At 39.8% G+C, this 24,595-nt stretch overlaps 1 protein-coding gene across 1 annotated transcript in view; it reads right to left on the bottom strand.

The window, feature by feature from the left end:
• Positions 1-7,250, bottom strand: part of RASGEF1A (RasGEF domain family member 1A) — a 50,245-nt gene extending 42,995 nt beyond the window's left edge. The window contains exon 1 of the mRNA XM_084210749.1: positions 7,123-7,250. Within this exon, the coding sequence (XP_084066875.1) occupies positions 7,123-7,140 (18 nt within the window). The 5' untranslated portion in view covers positions 7,141-7,250. The remainder of the gene's footprint in view (positions 1-7,122) is intronic.
• Positions 7,251-24,595: the final 17,345 nt, after the last annotated feature.

Raw genomic sequence — 24,595 nt, 5'->3', positions numbered from 1 at the left:
GGACTATTTCATGCAGATTATCCCTTTCTTTCATGCAGTCAGCCTGACTTCTTCATTTTTATTGTTTAATTTTTTTATCAAAACAGGAAGATGCTGCTTTTGTTAAGAAATCTAAATTAACAGGTTGTTATTTTTTTCTTTAGAATGCACAAATCAAATTTCATGGTGTCATTCAAGGCAGAGAATCTTTTCTCCTGCATGTAACCAGTCTACTGGGAAAGTTATTGCACTTTAATATAATTCCTGAAACATTAATCACAGGGACTATAGTTTTGCAAGAGGTGAAGCTTTTGTTGTTTATAGTCTGTTAAGCTATTTATTTACTGTGTGCTCTCACTCCTCCCTTAAGACCTTCAGAAATGTAAAATACAAGGGCACAGCAGTTCCCTTTCTCATTTAAGTATGCAAACATGGTTTTCAGAGCTCTTTTTCCTGTGGCAAAAGCAAGGTCAGAAGATAATATAAAACAATGTGTCTAAACTAGATTCTGGTTCTAAACTAGATCCTGGTTATCATTTGAAAGCATTCAGCACTGTTGTCTGGTTTTAGTCCTAAAATATGCATGGATGCCCCATGGCACAGGGCAGAGACACCTGGCAATGGCTTTAATTTGTCCCCAGTCCCTGCACAGAGCTGGGCACACTGCAGAGGTAACTTGGGTCTGCTCACAGCCCACCCCAGCTCAGTGTGCTTCCTGCAGCTTTGCTCTCCTGGCTTGCCCATCTCCTCCAAGTAGAGCAGCATTTATTCTCCTCATTTCAGGTGTTTACCCAAGGCAGTTTGCAGACACCAGCAGGTGAAATAAAGCTGCCCTCAGGGTGGTAGAGCCTTTCTAGTTTGCTTTCTAACATCCGGTTTGGCTAAAAGGGTTGCGTGGATTGCTGAGATTTACAGTATCAGTTCTAGGATTCAGTTACTCTGCCTTGTAAGGAAAGCTATTAGTTGAATAATAAAAAAACCCACGTGCATTTCTGTAATTGGTTGGTGGCAAAAGCAGTAATGGGGTGCCTATTGCTGATGATAAACATGTACAGTCCCTGAAAACAAATTAAATTTTGGCCAGACTATTTCTAGATGGCATTTTCCTAACTTCTTGCCTTTTGGTGGATTAATTGTATTGCTTTTGCGGACTATATTTATTTCAAAACCTTTTTCTCATTAAAAAAATAAAATTTTACATATCAGAAAAATCAGACTTATTTTCAGTATTCTATTTTTCACTGTCAGTTTCCCAAACTATTTCCTTCCTCAAGGGATTTAAATATATTAATTTCTAAATACATAGATAGGCAGTTTCTCTCCTTCTGTTTCTTTTCTTTTTAAGGGATTTATTCTTTCTCAGTGTCTGTAAGGCTGGAGCCCTGGAGATTTGAAGCTTCTTTCATCCTCCAAAATGTCAGCAGTTTCAAAGAAGTGAGTTCCTGTACACTTCTTTTGACATGCTCTGAAATACTTTTCAAACTTGGCCTGGGAGCTCTTTCTCTGCAGGTGAGAGGCAGTGTGGGTAGGAGGCACATTTATTCCTTAGACTCTGGATAAAACAATCACCAGGGAGAGGAAAGCACCCTGACACAAGTCAGCTGTGCACAGTCCAAATGACTGACAAAAATTTTGCATCTTCACCCTCTTCCCTCTGAAGTTTGCCCAGTATCAAACTCATGCATCTGAGAGCCAGCTTTAGGGTGTCTTGGCTTTCTGTTCCTCTAGTGGGAAGGCACATTAGAAACCATCAAACAAAACCAGTGGGGTCAAGTCCGTTTCTGTCAGCCTGGGATCTATGCAGAGCAAGAGCCCTCAGCCTGCAGCTAAGGTTTCTTCTTTCTGGGTTGCAAAGTAGCAGGTGGCAGAGCTGGAGAGCTGGAGATGGGCTTAGGCTCGTGTACAGGACTGCAGTGCATCTCGTGGTTAGACCAGGAGGTGATGGGGAGTGAAGGGAAGTGGGAATGGACACAAAATCCTCTTCCTGGTAATCAAAGCCAGCAGTGGTACTGAAGAGCCAGCAATTTATGGGGCAGGAGAGGAATGGAATTACTGCTGCCAAAGGCAGCTGGGCCACATATTGGATTAGCATGGAGAAGGGATCAAGGCAGGACACATGTACCTGCTGGGGCAGCAGCAGGAGGGTGGGGGAGCTGGGAAAGTAGTGCATGTAAGGAGAGAATGCAGAAAAGAGGGTGAAGAAGTAGGAACACAGAAGTGGGACAAGGTGTATTTGACACACTGAAGCTATTTAAAACTTCTGACAAGTTGTTTTCCCCACACATGTGTACTGTGTATTACTTTGAGGAAGGAAAGGTTCTTCCCACGTTAATATGAATGAAAGGTTTCAGTACAAATGTCCTCTTAGCTTTGTGTCATATATTGTGGGCAAAAATAAATGGCTGTGGGGTTCTGTAAACAAAAATATGTGTGTGCAACAAAAATATCTGTTTAATTTATTTTATTTATTATTGTACATTATGGTGTTGAGGAATGGTTACTTTTTCCTTCTGGTTTGTGCTCAGGGTTTCATTATTTTAGAATGTGTGTGAAGAGTACAGCTGTTGTAGCACTTGGTTAATGGTTTAAGCAAGGGCAAAAGTGTAACATAATTAGAGGATATTGTTTGATAATGCAGCAAGGGATCTTCTGAACATTTTTATTTGGGTGCTGAACTGTATCCTTCCAAAGAAAAAACCTTCTAGTTCTGGCTGAAACCTCCTCCCACAATTTTTAGCCCTTAAAGCATAAAAAAATTGATCCACTATTCCTGGACAATCCTCAGAATATTGCTTTTTTTACATCCTCGAGGTGCAAACCATAGTTTTTCGATGTAAAAGCTGTTATTACATCTTAATTGAGGTCTGCACAGTAATAACCTACAGGAAAGATTTTGCAGAGCATGAAGATATATTGTATGAATTTATTGGGGCTTGGAGTAATATTTATGGGTATAGATACATGAATCTCATTCATTTTAAATATCCTGGAGTGTATTTAAAACAAGTTTATTTAAAATAAATCCATAGTCAAGTAATATTCTCTCTCTGTGCATTCTTAATTTTTCAAATATTTTTCAATGGAATGCTAATTGCTTGTCAAATCTTTCAGTAATATACAAACATTTCTATCATAAAAATACCTGAAATTATATTAAGAGAAACTCTGCTCCTGTTTTTTTCTGAGTGAAAAAAAGAATGACTAGTTTAAGAACAGGGTGAGAGGGTTTCTAGGACTCCAAGGAATCTTAGCAGTTGTGAAAAGGATCAAAGCAGCAACCTAGAATATGTATTTTCACATGTATGTTTAAGAGATAACGTTTTATATAGAAGAAAGTTTTGGAAGTCTTTTTTTTTTTCCCCTCTTGGTATGTTTTTTCTATTCCCATGGAAATAAAGCAAGCATCTAGATGCAGTGTCCTGGCATGCCAAACTGGAACTAAATACACAGTTCTTGTTCTGCTTCATTTTGCTTTATCCTTCAAAGCCCACAACAATCAAATTTGGAAGCTCTTGTTTCGTGAGTCCCTGAGGTTTCCAGGTTACCACAGTGTGTCCTTTTCTGCCAGGGCTGCTACCAGTGGGACAGAGGTGCTCCAGCTTCCCCGCTGCCAATAGGAATGTTTATTTTACTTATGGGGTACTAATTGTCCTGTTTCAAAAAGCTGTGTGAAGATAAGGAGAAGGAGGGAACACGTGGTAGAAAGGCAAATTCAAACCATAGGTTTGGTGCTGTCAGAGGGAGTGGGTGTTATGTGTGGGAGGTAAGGGTGTAGGTAAAAGGAGTGACATTTACTGAACTTATTGCTCAGGCTCCTTGAATTTCAGCTGTGCCTACTGATGGTATTTGTAAAGCAGCCCACATGTGGAAGAGGAAAAACTGACCTAGCATTGAAAAAAGGTTAAAAAAAAAAAAATCTCCAACTTTCATTCTGTCTAAATCTAAAAATATATTTAGCAGTTGAGAGTAGTTCTTTTTTCCTTTGGAACTATCAAATCTGTCACATACAAAGCCTTTATCAACACAGAGCATGTATTATATTAGAAGCATTTAATGCCAGTAAGTAAAGCCTGTTGAAAACATAAGAGCAGGTGTAGGGGTCTTTAGCTATTAACTGCTATGATTACATGGATGCCATATGGCTCAGCTGTGCTGTTCTCTGAACTGAATCTTCAGCTGTCCTGCACGAGTGAAACATTTAAAACTAAGCATGTCATGGGAGACAACTGATACAAGGTTTGCTGCACAGACAGCAAGCCAGCCTGCTATTTATTTACTCTTTAAAATTTTGATAGGGAAAATTAGCTGGGCAGCACTTTGATCATGTTGTTATTTACTCCAGTGAAAGAAATGAAAATATTTGGTGAGTTATTTTCGTGCCATTAAGCTCCTGAAGGCTGACTACTGTGAAGGAGATAATGTAATATGTAGTTGTCAAGTTTGGGATTAATGTATTAGGATGCATAGTTAGTAAAAATCAGTACTTGTCACATCTGGGGGAGTCCCATGAGCTATAACCATCTTGAACATCTCTATTGTTCCACTCGTTTTCAATTTTGTTTCCCACTCTGCAGAATTTCCCAGGAGATGTGATGGGTCAGTAGCAGGCCAAAGATGGGCTTCAGACCTAATCTAATCAATATTGTGACAAAGGTAATGAAAGAAACGATGTCACCTTGGAATCCCAGCAGGTTTTATCAGCTTTGCCCCTAATGGGATGTGACAGCCAGGCCGATCTGTGTCTCCTTAGGACAGGACAGAAGTTGTGCGAGGGCTGCTGCAAGGATGGCTGTGTGACAAAGGGCAATCTAAGTCCATGACAATCGCAGCTAAAGGTTGAAACTAGAGGTCCTCACAAGTTAAAGCATTAAATAGCTATTTTAATCACCTTCACTTTCAAGTGAACCATTCAGGCATTTATTATATTTTCAGTTCCTCTGTCATCTGTGTTACAAAACAGCAACTTGTTCTGTTTCAATGGGAATGCTCTGAAGCTGGTTTCACAAATTAGAAAGCAGTAGTCACTGTCTTTATGTGTAGTCCAAGCAAAGCACTTTCACTCCAGTTCTTTGTAATGTTTTTTAATTTTATTTTTAAATGCCCCTTTTTGCAGTCACATACCATAAGATCATTTGTCCCCCGGTATGTGACTTTTGCATGAGGCTAAAGGCAGTCATTACTTTTTTCCTGGGATTTCCTCCCTTAGCACTTCCTTACCCTAAGTGTAGTGCTCCCTTGGTAGCCTTCACTGTTGCATTCTGGTGCACAATCTCAAATTTTAGTGTCCTTCTAGTTTTGGAACAGCAGCTTTGCTAAAAATTGTTTTATGTTAACTTCATTTTCTGTGATCAGGGTCACATATTACAAAAACGAACAAGTTTCCACCCTTAATTCTTATGATTCCTCTTTTCTGCCCAGCTAGGCTAAACTACTCCCATCATCTGTTGCCTTTATAGTTTCTCTTTTCTTAAGTGTTGGCCCCATACTGTGATGCTCTTTCTAAAAAGTTATTCTGGAGGCATTTACTTGCTTTGTCTCTCTAACTTTAACTTTCCCCCTCAAGATGAATGGCAATTACTGTCAAAATGTTCTCATGCGTAGAAATCCTGTGACATGTAGATCTCTTGCATATCTGGAAAGCTGCAGAGATATTACTAAAGTAACTATCAGTGTTGGACAAAAGTTCTTGAATATTGTTTTGTCTCATTGGGTAACTAACCTTTAAAGTTTCCTATGAAAAGTTACCAAATTCTTCTCTACATATATTAAAAAATGAAAACATATGTTTTGTCCTTTAATGTAAGACCAAGTTGTTTCTCAATCTCATTTTTAAATTATTAAAGTTTTTAATATGAGGATTTCCATAAATTGCCTTGATATGTAAATAGTGGAGCAAAGCTGCCTTACACTTTTTACTAATCCTGCAATTACATTCCATAGAGCCTTTTTACTTTCCTTAATATGAAACTAAACCCTTCTCTCACCTACTCCTTAACATAACCAATGCACTAAGAATTATGGACATGACAGCTAAATCCAGCTTTTAAATCCCAGGCACAGTAGCTGTGTGCTGTTGCTGCTTGGTGTTTCTTTCTAATAAGCCGTACGCAGTGCAATATCTTATTAGTTAATTTGAAAATCGTTTCTCAAGGGATTGCAAGTCTTATGTGCATCAGGTCCCTACCAATCCACTTAAAGCTTAAATGCACTGGAGAAACTTAGCCCAGAATTGGATCTTATTTGTTGCAGCAGAAACCTTTATTTCCCTGTAAAGTATTTTTGATGTAGCAGAAGTTAAAAATGAAAACATCCCTTTGCAATTTTTTGAAAATAAAACCTATTATTTTGATTTTAGGGAAAACTTTTTTTATTCTGTTGCATAAGGTAACAGAAGGTCCAGGCTGAAATGCAAATATCCTGTTACTTTTGAAATTTCAGCATTGCTGCTTAACTTGGAAAAAGAGGGACTGAGAGACATCTTTGGGATAAAGTACCCATCTTTGCTGCAAATACGAAACTTGATTACTGATGTTCTGGAAAGCATCACTTGAGTTTGGGATGGGTTGCCTCCAAAAGACAAATTCAAACATCCCTGCAAGTAAACTCTGATTCTGTATTTATGATGCAGTGTCCTGCATCACTTTAAACCTGCCTAGACAGTACTAAAACCATCTCACTTGGTCAATATTCATTTGAGTCTATGTTTCTGCCTCTTCTCTTAGTCCCCTCCAGAGAAGAAAAAAGTTCAGGCAGCACAGTAACATGAGACATTATTCTCTTTTTTTTCGTTTCTCAACACCACCATCGCATAAAGCTACCACCATGTAATCTTCCTCCTGGCTGTTATCAATTGGTTACAAGCGATCTAATCATGACCTAATGCCCAGAATGTCCGTGAATTTATAACCTGCATCACAATTTACACTTGTAGCCTAACATTCAATCATTGTATCACAACTTACACTTGTAGCCTAACATTCAATCATTGTATCCCGCGTGGCTGCGCGCCTGCGGGTGGCTGAGCTCTGCCATACCCGGAGTTACAGAGTCACTGGAGCTTTCCTGGAGCTGTACGTGGCTCCAGGAAAATATCCAGCAGAGTGTGGAGCGGACAGAGGAGCCCACGGCGCCGTGCAGACTTACCTGGCTCTCCAGGACCATGTCCTGTGCCAGCCCAGCCCGTTGCCGCTCGGTGCCGCCGCAGGAGCCGGGAGCCGCGCTCGGGCGGGCAGTGCGGGGAGTGCGGGCTCCCGGCTCGCCGTCACCATTATAGCCACAGAAATCGAAAGTGCAGCGGGAGGTGCGGCACCAGAGGAAATTCTGAGTCTCAGCCCCCCATTACGTAGGTGTCATGTGCTGGGCACCGGCCGGGGACTTCCATCCCCGCCGCCCTGAGCCCCGGCGAGAGCAGCACCGGTCGGCGGCTCCCTCCGCCTTTGGGGTTATAGGAATTGGCATGCTGGTTAAGAGCAGAGTGCAGATGTTGGGAAGGAAAGGAAGCAGGTTCTGGGCTGATTTCTTATATCATTGCTGCTAAAATTAGGAAAAATTTCTGTTGTGGTGTAGTGTGAGTTAATGTTGTTTACCGGGGGTTTCTGTTGGTTCAGGTTTTTTAGCAGTTTTGTTTTGGTTTTCTTTTTAATATAAAATTCCTACAGAGCTACCTAGAAACTGCTTACAATGTATTCTAGTGGAAATGTGACAGCTGGGAACTAACACTCTGGAATTTAACTTATTGACTTTATTTTTTTAAAATCAATTTTTGTTTGGCCATTCTTTGCCCTTGATTTTTGCATAGTAATGCCCCATGCATACTAGAAATCCTTCAGAAGCTCACTTCAATCATACAGGAAGAATTGTAGATGTATTCTGTTGGGAGACCTGAATCAGTAATAAGAAGAAATGAGACATTCTCTCTGCTCCATATATGCCTACAGTGTAAAATCTTCCAAGCAGAGGCAAATCAGTAAATAGTGAAAGCAATATTCTGTGTAGGTAATTTAGTTTGTAGTTACTGAAGACTTCATGTTAGTGGTGAGGTGGGTTTGGTTTTCTGTGAAGGTATAGAAATTTTAATAAGGATGTAGAAATACATAGATTGGGGAAACAGAACAGTTGGTAAAGAATGAGGAAGAAAGCAGAGGTGATGGCAAAAGACAATGACATAACTTTATGGAAATGGAACTAACACTTATTTATAGGAAATGTGAAGGAACAGTTTAGAATGGGAAGTAAGAAGTTAGGGATGTGATTATATGCTAGTAGGATAGTTTTGGAAGAGGTAGGATAGTTTTGGAAGCGTAGAATACACTTAATTTAGGCATGCAGAGGATGAGGTTTCTGCAATGGACACTAGTGATGGATAGGAATGGTTTGATTTTACCAAGCGAGGTGTGTGTTAGATGAGAGCTGAGAAGTGGATGACTGAGGGGCACAGAATGAGTCCCATAATCAGAGATTTGTCTGAAGCCACAGAAAGGAAGGATGGGAGGACAGGGGAGTGCGTTTTGACAGCAAATATCAACAGTATGGAATTTTACAATGAACTGTTACTGCAGTGTGCTTGCCAGCATTTCCTAGTGCATGGTTTGGCTTCACATAGTTCCAAGAGGCATTCTTCTGCTCTCTAATGCCTGAACTAAATTTTATTCAAGTCTAAGACTGCCCAATGTGATTTCTGAACAATATAAATCTCTAACTATAAATTATCCTACACTGGTGCTTTCAAATTAAAAAAAAATCTTTTATGTAAGTCTCATATAAAGTAAAATAATACTTACTTTGCATTTCTTTACAGCAGCTTTGCACAGTGGTTCTGCCATCCAGCTTTCCCAGTGGGTGGACTTCCAGCTATTTCACTCTATGATTTTTGTCATGTGTCTTGCCTCCTTCCCCTTAAAATGAGGGGTGCAATGGATTACTATTAGAACACACTGCTAATTTGCACTGAAAATGCATTGTAGCATCAGAATAAAATTTGACATACATATTTTCAGAGATGGGAGTATCATAAGAAGGAAATAGGACAAATTATGGTATACAAAGAAAGGGGAAAGGCAGAATTTTAAATACTAGGTGCCAAAAGAAAGGCAGTAGGAAGAGTTTGAAGGGTTAAACCACCCCAACTAAAATCCACCAGCAATTTTTTAATAGTCACTTTTTTTTAATAGTGACAGAAATTTTTAATAGTCATTAAGAAGTTATTTCTAGCAAAATACTAATATTTATGATGCTAAATTGGCTAGTCATTAAACTGTTTCACAAAAAACTTGGAATTGAGAATTTTATTCTTTAGCGCAGTTATGATCATAGAAGAAGATGAAATCTTTTTATTCTTCCTGAAAAGTACTATCACAGCATAAAGAAAAATGACAGCACAATCATATCTCATCAGGGTGATGGATACATCCTTAACTATATATGTTTAAATGTGACACAAAAGTAAAGAATATGGAGAAACTGACAGGTATTCTGTTGACACTAAGGTAGAATGGATTGAAGAGAATCCAGGTTTGAGCTGTTCAAAGACACACTGCAGTCATTGTAAACACAGAGATTATTCACCACAGAACAACTTGAAAACCACCTTGTAGATTTTAGTAGGACCTGCATTTTCTTTTTTCTTTTTTCTTTTTCTTTCTACAGGAAATTCACTATTGCTGCATTGCTAAGCTGGACTTTATGTTGTGATTAATACTGCTGATTTGGGCGCAGTTTGACGTTTCAAGGCTATTTTTTCTTTTTTCCTGAATATGAAATTAAACCAGAGCTGTGAGCATCATGACTGGCACCAGCCACGTGGGGCTGTTTGACTTCAGCCATGGCACTAACCTGAGCTGTTCTCGGAGCAGATATTTCTTTAGCACTGAGACTTCTACCTTTTACAAATCTGAATTACTTGCTGGAATTAAATATAGAGGGAACTTGACAGACAAGCAGAATAAGCACACAAAACTCACTTCCTTTGAAAATTAGACTAAAAATGACACTTATTTGCTCAAAAACATAGTATGTGGCTGAATGTGTAAACGTTAATACACCAAGTAGGGTAGGTGTCAGTTATGGGTGTGATTATGGCTTTATGGCCATAAGGAATTAAGGTCTAATCATCATATACTTGTACCTTCAAGCCTGAATTATAGTGTTGCAATGTTATCAATGAATTTTGGTTTTAGTTATTACTTGATCAAACTCTTAGCTTAAACCAACTTTTTAATGGCTTTTAGGGTCCCTGTATTCTTAATTAAACTCTGAGTTAATTTCAATTCAAAATAAAAGTTTTCAAATAAAAATCTTATTTTGCTCTGAAAAATCTATTAGATTTTCATGAAAACAGAAGGAAAGTAAGCAAGGAATATCAAAAATGCATTTTTGAGTTGGATGTATATTTTTCTGTTACTTTCATGAGATGCAAGATTTTTATGTGTTGATAATATCATTGAAGAAATGCCACTCCTCTTCCTACTGGAACTGAAGTGAAAATGTTGGGGTTTTTCTGGTTTTGTGTTTGTTTGTGGTTCTTTTAAAACCCTACATATGTTCTAGATTCAGGAGAGCTTCTCCAACAGTTATGAGGATGAACATGGCTTCTCTCTATATATTAGGAAACCTTCTGGCAGGCCTTCCAAGCTCTGCTGCAGATGCCATCAGAACCTAGAGCAGCAGGAGCGGAGAGGTGTGATTCATTTTGGCTTTTTACCAGGGGGCCACTACGTTTTATGTAGCTCCTATGTCAAAACTGGATTTTCTCAAGTAGAGTAGAGCATGTGCTTTAAATGCCAACAGCATTCTAAGGCAAAGTTTGTCTTGCCTCCCAACACCAGCAGGACGTGCTTGCAGTTGTGTTAGGCACAGGTGTGGATGCAGTCAAAGCTTACTCTTTCCCTGTTCATCCTCTTGCTCTATCACACTTGACTTTGGGGGGAGGTGGATGTGCCCATATAGGGTTAAAGTAGGCTGTGACCTCAAAACCCTGCAGCCAGGCAGCTTCCCCTTTTGTGCAGAGAGAGCAGCTTCCTGCTAGCCCTGAGACTGCAGGGTGTCTGCAGAGTGGAAACCCCCACCCCTCCCGGAACCTTGCGTAGTGGAACCTACAGCAAGTGTAAAAACATAGTGGTGTGTCTAATTTTGGCAAAGTGGGAAACTACTGAAAGTGGGAGTAAAAAAGTTCTCATGGGGTCTTTTCATCATTCACCCAGTGGCTTGTATACAGTGATGTGGAGGGGAAGAGAAAAGAGCTGATAAAATCCCATATAAACCACAGAATTTGAGGACATTTTTGCAAAACTTGGTATTAGAGGATATAATACTCAGGTCTCTTCTGCATATTCCTTGTTGAGAAATTATGATAATACCAATGATGCCCCAAATTTATTTTTTCACTATTTGAGAGCTGTTTATTGGTGAGCTCAAGTGGTTTTGTTTTTTCCTAATGTAAAAGCCCTTCTATGCTGCAGGCTTTGAATTAGAAGCACTACACTTCCCTAGAAAGCTGTAAGAGTGCTGCTGAACAAAAGATGGGTCTTCTGTGGTTAGATTGTAATTCATACTTCTGATTTTGTGAACACACACATGGGTTTCTTTTGCCATTGGAAGTCACTGACTCTGGAAGGAGTCACTTGTTTTGCCTCAATTTTTGATGTGTAAAGGTTGGCTCCAAATGTTTAGCAACAAAGTCAATTTCTGAATGTTACTACTGCAGTTTAATTTTGCTGTGCAGTATCTCAAAGCTTTGGCAAGGCTGCTGCAACACATGAATATGGAATTTTTTTTGTGTCTGAATAGTGGCTATATTTTGACTTGCACTTCATTATAATGCTAAAAGTTATCTTGATGTCTTTTCTTACTTGGCATTGGTTTGTTACTATCATTTGTCAGTGCCATTGATTCTGACCTAGAACAGGGAAATCTTACAGGATTTTAATTGCTTTTTTAACAAAAGGGAACAGGTGCTTGTCATGAGAAAGTAAGCACCAAGTGGCATGGTCTGACACAAGATGGGCAGTAATCTGGCCTTGGAAAGGTGGTTATTGGTACTATTACTGTAGAAGGGGATTTGCAAGGGTTGTGGGAATTAAGCACTATTTCATGTTGAAAATTTATTTTTAATATACACTTGGAATAAGTAAATCAAAAGTGAAATAGAATGGCTGTGGTTTTTTAATACATGGGAATTTTTAATTTTTTGTTTAAAATCATTTAGCAAGTAGTGAAAATTTTGAGGAAATAGTTCTTGGGTGAATTAAACTGTCTTCCCTTTCAGTTTTATTTTAAGTAGGAAAGAGGAAGCACTCTAGAAAAAAACCCCAGAATATAATTTCATGGTGTCTGATTTGTGGCTTTCTGAAGATTATCTTTGATTGCTCAATGCAACTTGTTTAGGAGAGCGCTGATGAGAAACTGCTTGAAATAATCCTTCCTATCTGAAAAAAAAAAAGGCTTTTTTTTTCTCCTGACAATGACACTGGAATGGAAGGCAGATTTGATTATGTTTGTCAGTTAAACTTTGAAAATATGACAAATGTGGAAACACGTCAGGAAGACATGTAGATTATGACTGATACAATCTTTTTTTTTTTTCCTTTAAAATGGAGATAAATTTCCCTTAGGCTCTCCCTGGCACTATGACCACAGGTTAATGTCAAGCAGAGAACGTGAGCACTGGTAATTGCTCACAGGGGTGTGAGAGCACATCTTCCCTGTGCTGCAGGTGCCCCTGGCTGTGCTGCTCTGAGTCCTTCCCTGTGCTGCACGTCCATGCTGGCAGAGGCACTCGCTGAGTTATGTGCAGAGAATTAGCCCAGGGCTTCACACCACAGAGTGGGGCTTGGGTTGTAGAGCTAATTGCAGCATTTAGACCCTTTGAAAATGGACAAAACATACTGGGCAAAACTCACTTCACGGAAAGATGGATGGTGCTTTTTTGGATGGTGCTTTGGAAAGCAACCCTGGGATGTTGTGTTTTAACTTCAGGCTTTATCTATAACTGGCTTCATGCAAAAAGCTGCTCTTAGACTTCAAACAACACTTGTTCTTCCCTGTGGCACCTGTGCAATTATGGACTCAATTTTTTAGAAGCATGGAGAGCCACAAAGAGAAATAAAATGTTTTCTTTCACAGTGGTTTCCCTGTGACCTCTTTTCTTTTGTTGTTAAGCAGGGCACTGTGGATTAAGTGATTTCCATTGCTTTTTCTGCAATTTGTTGGAGATGTTCTTGTCATACTGATCTAGGTGGTATTAAATGTCTCTATTACACTCCACTTTTTAATGCTTCTCAGAAGTACTACATGTAAAATAAGGATGCAGACCTTAGACACAACCTGCATGATCCTACCTCTGCCAGGACTCATCAGGCAAGAGCCAAGCATGGCCACTTGTGGAAACCTTGCAGGGTAGCAGTAAAGGCTTGGGTCACCTGATTTTTGCCCCTGTTGGCAGGGCTGCAAAGACTACTATCCCCTGTTCTTGTGGTGTAACAGATCACAGCACAATGCTGGTCCTTTACTAAGAAATGCAATGTTTTGCTACCCATAACAATTATGGGACAATATGGCATGTGGCAACTCTTGACAGTTTAGCCGTATTACATTACCATAAATCTGATTAAAATCTATTCATCTTGGGAGTATCTGAAGGCACAATCTGGGACCATGTCCACTTGCTGGTTCTGCTGCAGATTTCTTTGTGAGATGCATTTTACCTCCCCTGTTCCTGGTTTGATGGATATACTGGCTTTGATTCTTCTTATTTTTCTGAAGCATGGAAGTGGAAGATGGGAAATATATTTGTCTATTTCTTAATCATCTCCATCCATGACCAATCACTTCCAACCATGAGCACTTCTATTTCAGTATAAGAAACTGGAAATTGGCAACTATTTGGCAGGGCTATCCAATGTCTTACTGTTTCATTATGTAGAACTCTTGGTGATGCTGAACAACAAGCTCCAATTACTTGCACTAAGTCTGCTCCTTTTTTTGTTGAAAAGTGTTTCAATTTGCAAGTCAGAAGGAGAACTTCTGACTGTACAACTGCTGTACACTTTTCAGGAAGCAGGCTATTTACTGGGGTTTTCCTTGGTTAAGCAGATTAGCTGGCATGGGCTCAACATTTTAAGTTTTAAGCTGAGTTTTCCTTGGCCTATCTCCATTCCTGGGCCCTTTATCCACTTTTAATCATCCTTTTTAACACAAATATGTGTGGTTACATTACAAATGAACATTAATTTCTTCTAAAAAAAATTGTCATTTGGTGAATCACTTGGTATTTGTATTAATGATGAATCATTATTTGTCTCTTAATAAAAACTGAGAAGTTGCATGTCAAGGAGATGGTAGTTTTATCATGTTTTGGGGGCTGTGTTTTGCTATATTTATATTCAGGTGATTCTCTACAGCTTCCCTGTTCAGTGAAAGCTCAGTGTGTGAGTTGGTGCTTTCAGCTGCTCTCTGTGGCCACAGCCTTGTCTTTTCTGGTGTCCCAGAATAGAATGAGGATCCTCCCAAGAGCGTGATGCCTCAGGCTGCCACCTCATGTGACCAAAGCAGAAGCAGTGGAAAAAGCAACTGTCCCTGATTCTGAAAGGAAATACCCAGCAACTAAACAAAAAATCCAGGTTGGAAAGCACCAGAAATTTCCCACGTAAATTTTCAGCATTTTTGTTGTTTACAGACAACTCAAAACTCTTTGATCTCAAAATGGTTTATACAGTCGCCATATGAAAATTGTTATAAAAGGTGTTTGAAAGTGATAGTGTGGAAGAATGCAAACAGGTTTGAGAAGCAGGCCTTATTCCAAGAAAAAAGACAATATCAAAGAGGGTGCCAGAATACTTCTGGGAAGAAGAGGCGCTGGTGCTGCAGCCAGGATGTGTTTCATTGGTTTGAAGTGAAAAGGAAGCGAAGAAAAACTTGAATTTTGCACATGTTATGAAGCCACAAAAAGCAGGACATACGTGAAGAGTTTGAAATCCTCTGCTAATAAAATATTGCTTTTATGGTAATGTAGGCTACAAAATAAGAGTGTGCTCTTGAGGGTCTGGGCTGAGGGCCAGCAGGCAGTGACCTCTGCTTCTAGCCTGAATCACGATGTTGTTGTCTCAGTGACATGTTGTTTTCCTGGTATATACAAAGGGCTACTCCATGGAAGATTGAATTGAAAGAATAAATAAATGTTGCTGTGACAAATGAGACTGGGGAAAAAAGACGTGCCACAACTTGGTTTCCATTCTGCACACTCTAAAGAAAACCTCAGCTCAGGCAGTGGATTCTTACCTTGTGGCTATGTGCCATGCACAGGAGAGAGCACCATTCTCATAAATCACCATAAGGTGGCATAAGAAAAAGCAAGGTGTGTAGCATCAAAATACTAAAGGCTTGATTTTTTGGGATATCCTTCCTTTATCGAGAATTTGTTTGAACATATTGTATGTGTGTATACTTTGGCATTTCTTTGTCATGTAATTCAGGTAGAAGTATTCCCTGCCTCTTACAGTTTTTTTCTGGAAGAAGTTTTCTTTGCTGTCTCCTTCTTTGGGTTGTTTTAGTCTCCCACACTCCATTGTGGTGCTTTTATCTATTTATTTCAAACCATGAGTGTATTAGGCTGTGCTCTATCATAGCAAAACATCACACAAAGCAAAAAACTAGAGGGAATTAGAAATTCCCTGTTCCACCATCTTACACCCCAGATCAGGCTGGATAAAAGAGTGGGATAAGTACTGGAAACTAATGCTGTGCTGGTCATACCCTGGGGCTTATGAGAACATGCTGTGGCCTCTGATAATGTGGTGTTGATTCAAGGTTTTGAAAAGTTACCAATTCCAACTCATTCTTTTGTTTTAATCAATGGCCTGCTTTTAAATTAGGTTCATGAAAGGTTGGATTCTGTCAAAAACCACTATAAACATTTTAGGGATTTTATTGACAAATTGAATGAAATAATTTAGAAAAGTTATCTAAAGAAAAACCAAAAGCAACAGTAACTTTTCCTTCAAGGAACTCTGCATCCCTCTACCCTCCTTTTCTCATAACCAGTGAGGCAGGATAGATTGATTTGGTGCTGAGATTTCCTCACAACAGAAATGCTTTGTTCCAGTTTACAGTCTGAAAAACTGCCAGTGTATATTTCTGTTTCTTAGAAAAGCTCATTAGCAATACACTCTTGCTGTGATGGGAAAAACACGACCAAGAAAGACACCTTTGGTAATTCCAGAAATGAGACAGTCATCATCACAAAGAGACACAGGAAAAAAAAAAGAAAATTACTATTGCATGCTAAAAATTATTAGGATCTCTGCTTCCAAGTTCCTCCTCTGTTTTAGCAATTACTTTATGCATCTATCACCAGCACCTACTTGTAGTTCTTTGCATTTGGCTTTTCCCACTATGCAAGGTGAAATCTTCTTGGGTTTTTTTGGATGCTTGGTTGGGTTGGTTTTTAATTTGGTTTTGGGGTTTTGCCCTTTTTTTTAAAATTTTTATTTTTTTTACCTTTTCTTTTTGGACATTTTTTCCTTGTTTCTGGTTACATGGGAGGTGCAATTCAAGCATGATGAGCACGTGGGTACCCAGGGATGGTTTTCCCAAGAGCAGCAGCACAAGGAAAAGGCTCGATTGGGGGCTGGTGTGCTCTCTGCAGCCCTGTGTGGTGTCTCCATGCAGATATTCCCTTCCTGCCCTTCCATCCTTTTGTTTTATAGTTGATCTCAAGAGAATCAGCCTCAATCTGACAGGCATGGTGAAGTTCAGAGGTGAGCAGGCCCCCTGGGAGGTGTCATTGAGCTTGTTTAGCAGAGAGTAATAGCCACTCTGTCACACACTCATCTGTGCTTCACGAGAGCTCAAAGTGACATGAGCAAATACATACTGAACTGATCAGCAGTCGAGGTGAGAAAAACCATTTCTCTCCCATTAGGTTATTTTAGGCATTTATTTTCATCAGTCCATGTGTTGGTTTATGACAGAGGTGCGTGTTCTTTGCAGGGTCACAGAATGTTTGGAGTTGGAGCTGCTCACACTGCTTCAAAAAACCTGTTTCAGTCTTTAGCTGAAATTCAACCTAATTTTGATGGTTGCAATGATCTGGCCACCAAAATGCATTGTCCAGCTGATGTATTAATGCATGAGCTGCTGTACCAAGTGTATAACGTAGTTCTGGCCACTGCTGTAGTTCCTGGAGTGTATCAGGCCTAAAGCATATCCAAATGCAACTTTGAACAGGCAACTGCAGAGTCATCATTAGTCACATCTTATTATTTTAACTTTGAGGTTCAGGATAGTGACAATGTATGAGACTCTCAGCTGAAACAATTCTTAATTCTGTTAAAACCACCACACTGGCTGAAGATGGGGCTCGGTGCCATACAGGATGGTGCAGGGCCAGTCTGAGAGCGCTGGCAGAGCTCTGCTCTGTGCTGGGGGCACAGAGGGACAGATGGCAGGCCAGGTGCCATCTCCTCCCAACGCCTCTGCTGTGCCCATTGCAGGTGGCAGCTGCCAGCACCCAGCTGGCTGAGAGACCCTGGGCCCTGCTCACACAGAATTGGGCTGCTGTTACCCCACCCTGGTCGTGTCACCAGGGCTTCACCAATCCTTTCATTTGCAGGGGCTCCCTTTTGCTCTTCTGTGCTGAAGCAAAGGCTTTGGGTAAATGTTCTGCTCCTGAAATCAGCACTTACCATTTGTCTCAGGACCCTAAAGCGTGCTACAAACAGTACTAAATTCATCTTTCCTGGGGGAACTGCACTTTATTTGATTATTTTTGAACAGTTAAGTTTGTTGGCTAGGGGATATTGAATTGCTTAAAATAAGGTACTTAAAAATAGCACTTTTCCTTCATAGATAAGGAAGGATTCAGAAAAGATAAGGAGTGCCACTAACTTTGTTTTTCAAAGAAAGGGTTTGGTATCTGTCCAGTGAATTTTGTCTGATGCTGTTCTGAGTTAATGGCAAAGCCAGGCAAACCATGCAGCCCTCACAGCATCCAGTGCTGTCACCCACTCAGCTCAGTTATTGGTACAAAACCTCCAAAGAAACCCATAGCAATATTGTTTCTCTTTCACCTTTCAACACTCCTTTGTAGATACATGGGGGAAAACTCTTTTTTTCACACAGTTTTACAGTAGAGATAATGTGTAGTTTGTACAAGCAAAGACACTTCAAGCATCTCTAGGCTTTCACTGAACTGAAAAGGGATTTCATTAAAAATTGTTTTGTAGAGCTTATTCGTAATTCATCATAGCACTATGAAAGTGAGTTTCAGTTTCTTACAGATGGTTAATGTAAGCATGTGGTTTCCTGTGGAAAGCCTGATTTAGCTGGCATTTAATAACCCTAATGCAATTCTGTCTGCTGAGGTTAGTGCCAGAGTGTCAAAATATTTTTAAATGGTTTTTTTTTGAAACTTCTTAAGTCCTTCCTTATAATTATGTGATACTACGCACCTTGGTTCATTTGGAAGGCAGGTATCATTATTAATTTCATGTTTTTCTGCAAGTGTAAAAGGAGTTTTTCCCAATTATTGGATGTTAAATCTGAATTAAAAGTAGCATTCCTTCATTATCGTCTTTATTTTCCCTGATTGCTGTAGCATGTAGGGACACTATGAGTGGTTGCTTTCTTAAGTTCTTTGACTCAGTATGCTCCTCTTGAGAAGATTGTTACAAACTTTAATTTTAGTTTAGTTATAGAGTAAGTAGGTTTTTCTTTTTTTTTACTTTTGAATTATAGAGATTACGTAATTCAGTTTTGCAAATGTAAGCCTTTCTTCTTTTACTTATATTTTATACAATAAAAGCAGTGCTGGAGTTTGATTTGGCTGAAATATTTCAGGAAAAGCATAATAGAAATGGGGCCTGGAAGTGACCTGAGATATCACTTGAAATCCACCCAAGATAAGGTACACAGCATTTGTGGAACACGCATTTGAAGTGGCCCTTGAGAAGTTTCAATAAAAGATGTGTGAGTGTTGCAAACCAAAGCAGCCTCTTTGTGGGATGTTTTCTGGTATTTTTGCTCTCTCCTGCTGTTCTCTGGATACTGCATGGGTTTTTTATAGTTTGAAGCTCAAATTTGGGAACTGTATTCCAGCTGAGAGACACTAGCATTAAGAAGAGTGGATTAGTTACCACTACTGCTTGCATACAGAATTCCTTTCATCTCTTAAAATCTTGTTTTAGCCGTCGCACTGAGTTACATTGTTGGCTCGTGCTGTGGTCTGCTGCACCTCCTGCTTACTGAGCTCCTCTCCTCGTGTGAGAGGATTTGTTAGCAGTTCTCTGGGCTCACCTTGCACGTGTCTACCTTGAACTTTGTCCTGTTGTTTTTAAATTCTAGTTTGCCAGGAGTCGCCAGCTTGAATTTAAATGTTGTCTTCCCGAGTACATCTCCTCCTGCTTTAGTAATATTCTTAAAATTCTCATTCATGATTTATGCAGTTTTGGTGATGTTAAACTACTGAATAGACTGGGCAGAATGCAGTGCAGACACCATATGACCCCACTGCAGACAGCTGGCTGGCACAGGAGCAGGACACTGATAACTGTGGCTCATTATGGTTCTTTGGCTGACTGTGGTCCAGCTCAGGCAGTTTCCCTGCAGGGGAAGCTGTCCCAGAGTCCATTGGAGAATGTGACAAACCAGATGGCTGAGGACACTTCAGATGTGTCACTCCTACTGCTGTATCCACATTGTGAGGTCACTTATCCTGAGAAAGGGACTTTGCTTTGACATCATCTGCCCTCAGCAAGCTTGCATTGGTGGCTCTTTCTAATTGCTTTATTGCACTCTGAGAGTTTATAAATAAATAGTTTTCCTTCCTGTGTCCTTCTGAGCATTGCAGTTGTCATCCCTGACTGTAATACAGGGAATCCCTCCTGCTTCTACCAAGGAAAATGCTCTGCTCATCCTTTTCCAGCCATCTAGGATCTCCCCTTCTATGCTCTTTGCTGGTTGCAAAACAGTCTTATGGAATTGGCACAAATGGAATATTGGAAAACTAATTACATATCTATTCCCATGAGCCTCTCATCTGAATACTGCAGCTATTAGAGGATTAATTAGCTGAACAAACATCAAATGTTTACAGCTAACTGAATTCCAGATTTACACCATGAACAATGCTATTATGCTAAATTTGCTGTGACTTTTGCACACAAACTCCAACAACAACAACAACAATCCTGGGCATGAAGCAGTTGGTTTCCAGGCCAGCTTGTGCTGGTTTTGCCCCAGCATACTGAGTGCATGCTGAGCTGCCCTGCTCCAAGCCACCCTTCAGCCTGGTCACCAGCTCCTGGAAGAAGCATGTCTGCAACTGCTCACCTGAACAGACATTGCTCAAAAAGTCCAAGTGACTTTGGCAAAAGTGGCTAACAGACACTGATGCTAGTCTATTTGTGTTTCTGAGGCCTAAACATCCATGAAAAGTAGAGTAAAATAAGGCTGTAACTCAAAATGTCATAATCCAGGGGTTTAGTCCTTTTCCATATTTGCATCATTTGCGTCAAAGCCCACATTTCTGTGCTCTGTCTCCTTTCTCCAGTCATTATTTATAAAGAATGCATATAACCACTTAATAATTGTTGTTGTTTCATTCACATTGGAAAGATTATTCCCAAGCTTAGCAATAAACATACAGGGAGTCACAGGAATGTGCTTCCAGGAAATCTGCTACATCTCTTGTGACTGTTATCACAAACTCAACTGACAGCACTTAAAAGAGTAAAATCCTCTGAGCCCTTCTACACTCATCCACCATATCCTGTTTCATGAACTGGTGGGTCCTCCTGTTCCCTCTGGTAGTGCTCACCTGCACTTTTTAACCCTCAAAAATGCCAGGGTTCACTTTTTTAAGGACTACAGATTAGGATAACTGACCCTCTGACTGCATTAGTGCTACTGAAAACATCAAGATATTCTCTAGAAGCAAATTGTGTGAAAGAATTATTTTGTGTCATTTAATGTCAACTCTGTTTTAGAATTGCTTTTTTAGATGGTTGCCATCAGCTTTCTTCCTGACATCTCACAAGCCTGCTATGAAAGAGCTTGACCCAGAACAAGAGAAGGAAAAGTTATAATACAGAACTTGTATCTTTAGGGATTCTCTGTCAGCTAAGGAGACCAGGCCTCCTGTTTCCAGAGCTGCCTACAACAAAGCATAAAAGGGAAGCATATAACTCAGAAATGTTAGGGAGTTATTCTGAGCTTTTGTCTCTTGGGCTTGGATTTGCCTTTCCTGGATTTGATCTCCTTTCAAAGTTGGAAATGGGATTTCTGTTGATATCAGGGGCAAATCAGTCAGATTTTTTGGATATGTCATGGGCTAAAGATCACCTAAGGGCTCTCAGTCTACAATACCTGGGGCTGCTCCTGTGCTGTAATCACAGACAGCCTCAGCTGATCAGCATTTACCTATGCAAGGCTAACAAGCAGAACCAGTAATAACATCTGTCATGACTTGTGAGCAGAGATTTTATAACATTGCACCAATTTCTGAAAAGCAGAGAATCACAGGGAAGCTTACTAGGCTATGAATGTATTTTGCAGTATTAAGAGAAAAATTTACATTATTATTCATGCTGCTCTGGAAATTATAGTAAAAATATCACTGTGTGCTATTCTCAGTTCTGGGAAGGTCCTTTGAGAAATGCTCAAGGTAGGGTAGCCTACAGAAACTTGCTGGACTTGCAGAGCTGCTACTTAAAATATTGTGTGTAAAGAGAGTAATTCTCTGCTTGATATTAAAAACAAGCTTTGCCTTTTAGAGTGCAAATTCATATTCTGTGACCTTTTGGAGCATTGCTTTAACTCACACCTCATCAATTCTGAACAGAGCTTTTCATACCTTCAGCCCTAGATGTGTTTCATTGTGTAATAAAGTTTTCTGTATCTATGTAGTTAAATGTCTCCTCTCTTGCCTCCATTCATTTAAATGCTATTCTTGCTGGAAATTGCCTTTATATTCTGTTTCAGAAAAGTTTATTCGAAAATTGAGTTTTCAGTTTTTAAATCAGCCATAAACTTTTATCAGTGCTGTAGTAATGATGATCTTTAAAGGTAAAATTGATTAGCTCATCAAAATGGCTTTGAGTTCCTCGGGCTGGATTTGGATTTTGCACCCATTTGGTTTCTAGTGTGTTTGTTTGGTCTTTTGTTTATTTTGATTTTGTTTTTAACATGTGCGAGTAGTAGTATTTTCTTTGGTCACTCAGCAATTTTGCTTTTCCCCCTTTGGTGGCAGGGAGGACAGGCTGCAGCCCTCTCATTTGGTCACAGATGATCTGTGGGAAGAAGTTCAGCCTTGCTGCAGGCCAGGGAGTATAAAAAGAGAGCTAGGAAAGATAAGTGCCTTTGAAGCTGCTCCTTTTGTGTACTGCCATACTGTGGTGCTGTTAGCAGTCTCTGTAAGATTTTTGTCACATAGACATGAAACTGAATATTGGAAATCTCTGCCACAAATAGCAACACAAAGAATCATTGAATTCTTCAAATGGTACAGGGAAAAAAATCTGCATCTACAGTTTGAGCTACAGTAGTAAAGAACAGGGCTAATCATATTTGCATTCAAAAATGCCTTTTTAAAATTAATTTTTTAAACTGTTCCTGGCTGACTTGGTAAACTCCTCTTCTAAAAATATGGTGTTTCTTTCTGGAATGTTGGTTGTCCTTGAGTGTCCTTTCCCTGTCTTCCAAAGCAAATCTGATACTCCCTGCATTAGGCATATAGAGAAGAAACTCAGTCAGTTTGCTCTGTTAGTCCCTGGATGTCTGTGGTGAAGCTAAGAAACACATGCTTTTTTTCTTGTAACACACAAAGAAAAAGATCTTTCTGCTGTGAGAATACTTTGATTCTTTAAAATGTATTGCTACATTGTGTGTTTTGATATTTTGTGGTAAGTAGCAAATGCAGATATTGCTAAACGTGCGTTGACTTGCTCTTGGGTGCTGATTCAGGAGGTAAAATTGCTAAAAACCAGGTTGGCTTTTTCTTCCAGTTCATTGTCTGGACAATGCCAAAGGACAAACTTTCACTCTGAACGTGCCTTGACACCTAAGAAGCCTCCAGTTAGATCTGCTCCCAACAGTAAGTGCAATTCCTGCCTCTTTCCTCTGGTTGCTGCTGCTGTGGGGTGGGCAGGAGCAATTTCAGGCATTAATGCCATCTGTCCAGCATTTGTTGTCATCACAGAATGTTGTCAGAGAGCTATTTGCTTTTGGTGTATGTTGAAATAGCTTTGTAAAAAGTGTGATCAGTGGTGGGAATCAATGTGAAAGGAATCTTGAAATAAGTGGCCAGGAGTGAGTGGGTGCAGAAGCTGGTCTGGAGGGAATGGCAATCAGTCAGGGCTGGTCTGCTGTGAAACTGCAGCCTCAGTGGCTGCCCCAGGTATTAATTTCTGAGATTTGGTTTCCAAAATGGAAAATCACCTTTTGTTCTTTTCACTTAAGTTCAGAGGTTGTCACTTCAATTCACTGCTTGGATGCTCAATTAAGTTGCACTGAAAAGCTGCACAGTGATTGTGAGCAGAAGCTCATCTGCAGGCTGTGAGAGAGATGCTGTGGTTTTATTGCTGGTTTTCTTCCTATTTGCCAATTTCCAGAAGTCTAGAAGCAATCTTTTCCAGTTGTCTTTTGTTTCTAGAGAAAGGTTTTTTTGTCTTCAGCTAGCAAAGGAGTGTTTTAGAAGTTTTATTAATGGACATGCTAACAATGAACCATCTTGCATAAAAATGCTTTCTGACAAAGTTAATACTGTAAGGCCTGCCAAAAGGTTTGGTATTCCATAAAAATTTTCAGGTTGATATGTGTCTGATAAGCAAACATATTTGAGGGTCTTTCTCAGATTTTATTTTTTTGGTCATCATGTGTCACTGCCTGTGATTAAAATAGTGCTGGGATTAATGATATTAATGATTAATTAATGATATTAATTAATGATATATCCCAATCTCTAACTTGCATTCAGTACTGTACCTGTATGTGTTCACCTAGATGTAACTTTTGGTGCAGTAGGACTGTAGTGTGAGAATGTGGTTAATGAATGCTGGCATTTCTAATTCTTTCCTAGTGTTCCATTTAGTAGCTAGTTTTTCCTGCCTATTCCTAGTTACGCTCATGCAATTGGTGAGAGATCTGGTTTTCCATCCTGTGCTGGACAGACTGTTTGTCATCTGACACATGTTGCTGTCCACCTTTTCTTTCTGAGCAGCCTGGGTGGAAGAGCACTGGATTCAGGCATCTGCAGGTGCAGAGGCGTCCCCACTGCAGCAGAAGGAGAAGACTTTTGCTCTTGTTCTTAGCAGAGAGGTGAAGGAGTAATTCTATGTAGAGTAGGATACCCTCTCAAATGTTCAGACCAGCAGGAGGGCAGCCTGTCCTCAGAATGCCTGTGACATGTCTCTCATTTGGATAAACAGAAGGCTTTTTTTTCACAGTAGCCATCACTTTCTTGCTCTTCGTACATGTTAAAATTCACCTTGAAATATGTATAAAGAGCTATTCTTTTCAGCTCTGGAAAAGCCCACAGGTGAAAAAGAAAAATGTAAGAACATCTTATATGTCAGTGTCCTTATAATTTCACGTACAACATTTAATGAAAATTTCTAGCTAATGCAGA

The sequence above is a fragment of the Fringilla coelebs genome, assembly GCF_963513975.1.
Source record: "Fringilla coelebs genome assembly, chromosome: 8".
In the NCBI taxonomy this organism is placed as follows: Eukaryota; Metazoa; Chordata; class Aves; order Passeriformes; family Fringillidae; genus Fringilla; species Fringilla coelebs.
Note: the sequence above shows the minus strand (reverse complement) of the source record. Positions and strands in the feature narration are given on the sequence as shown.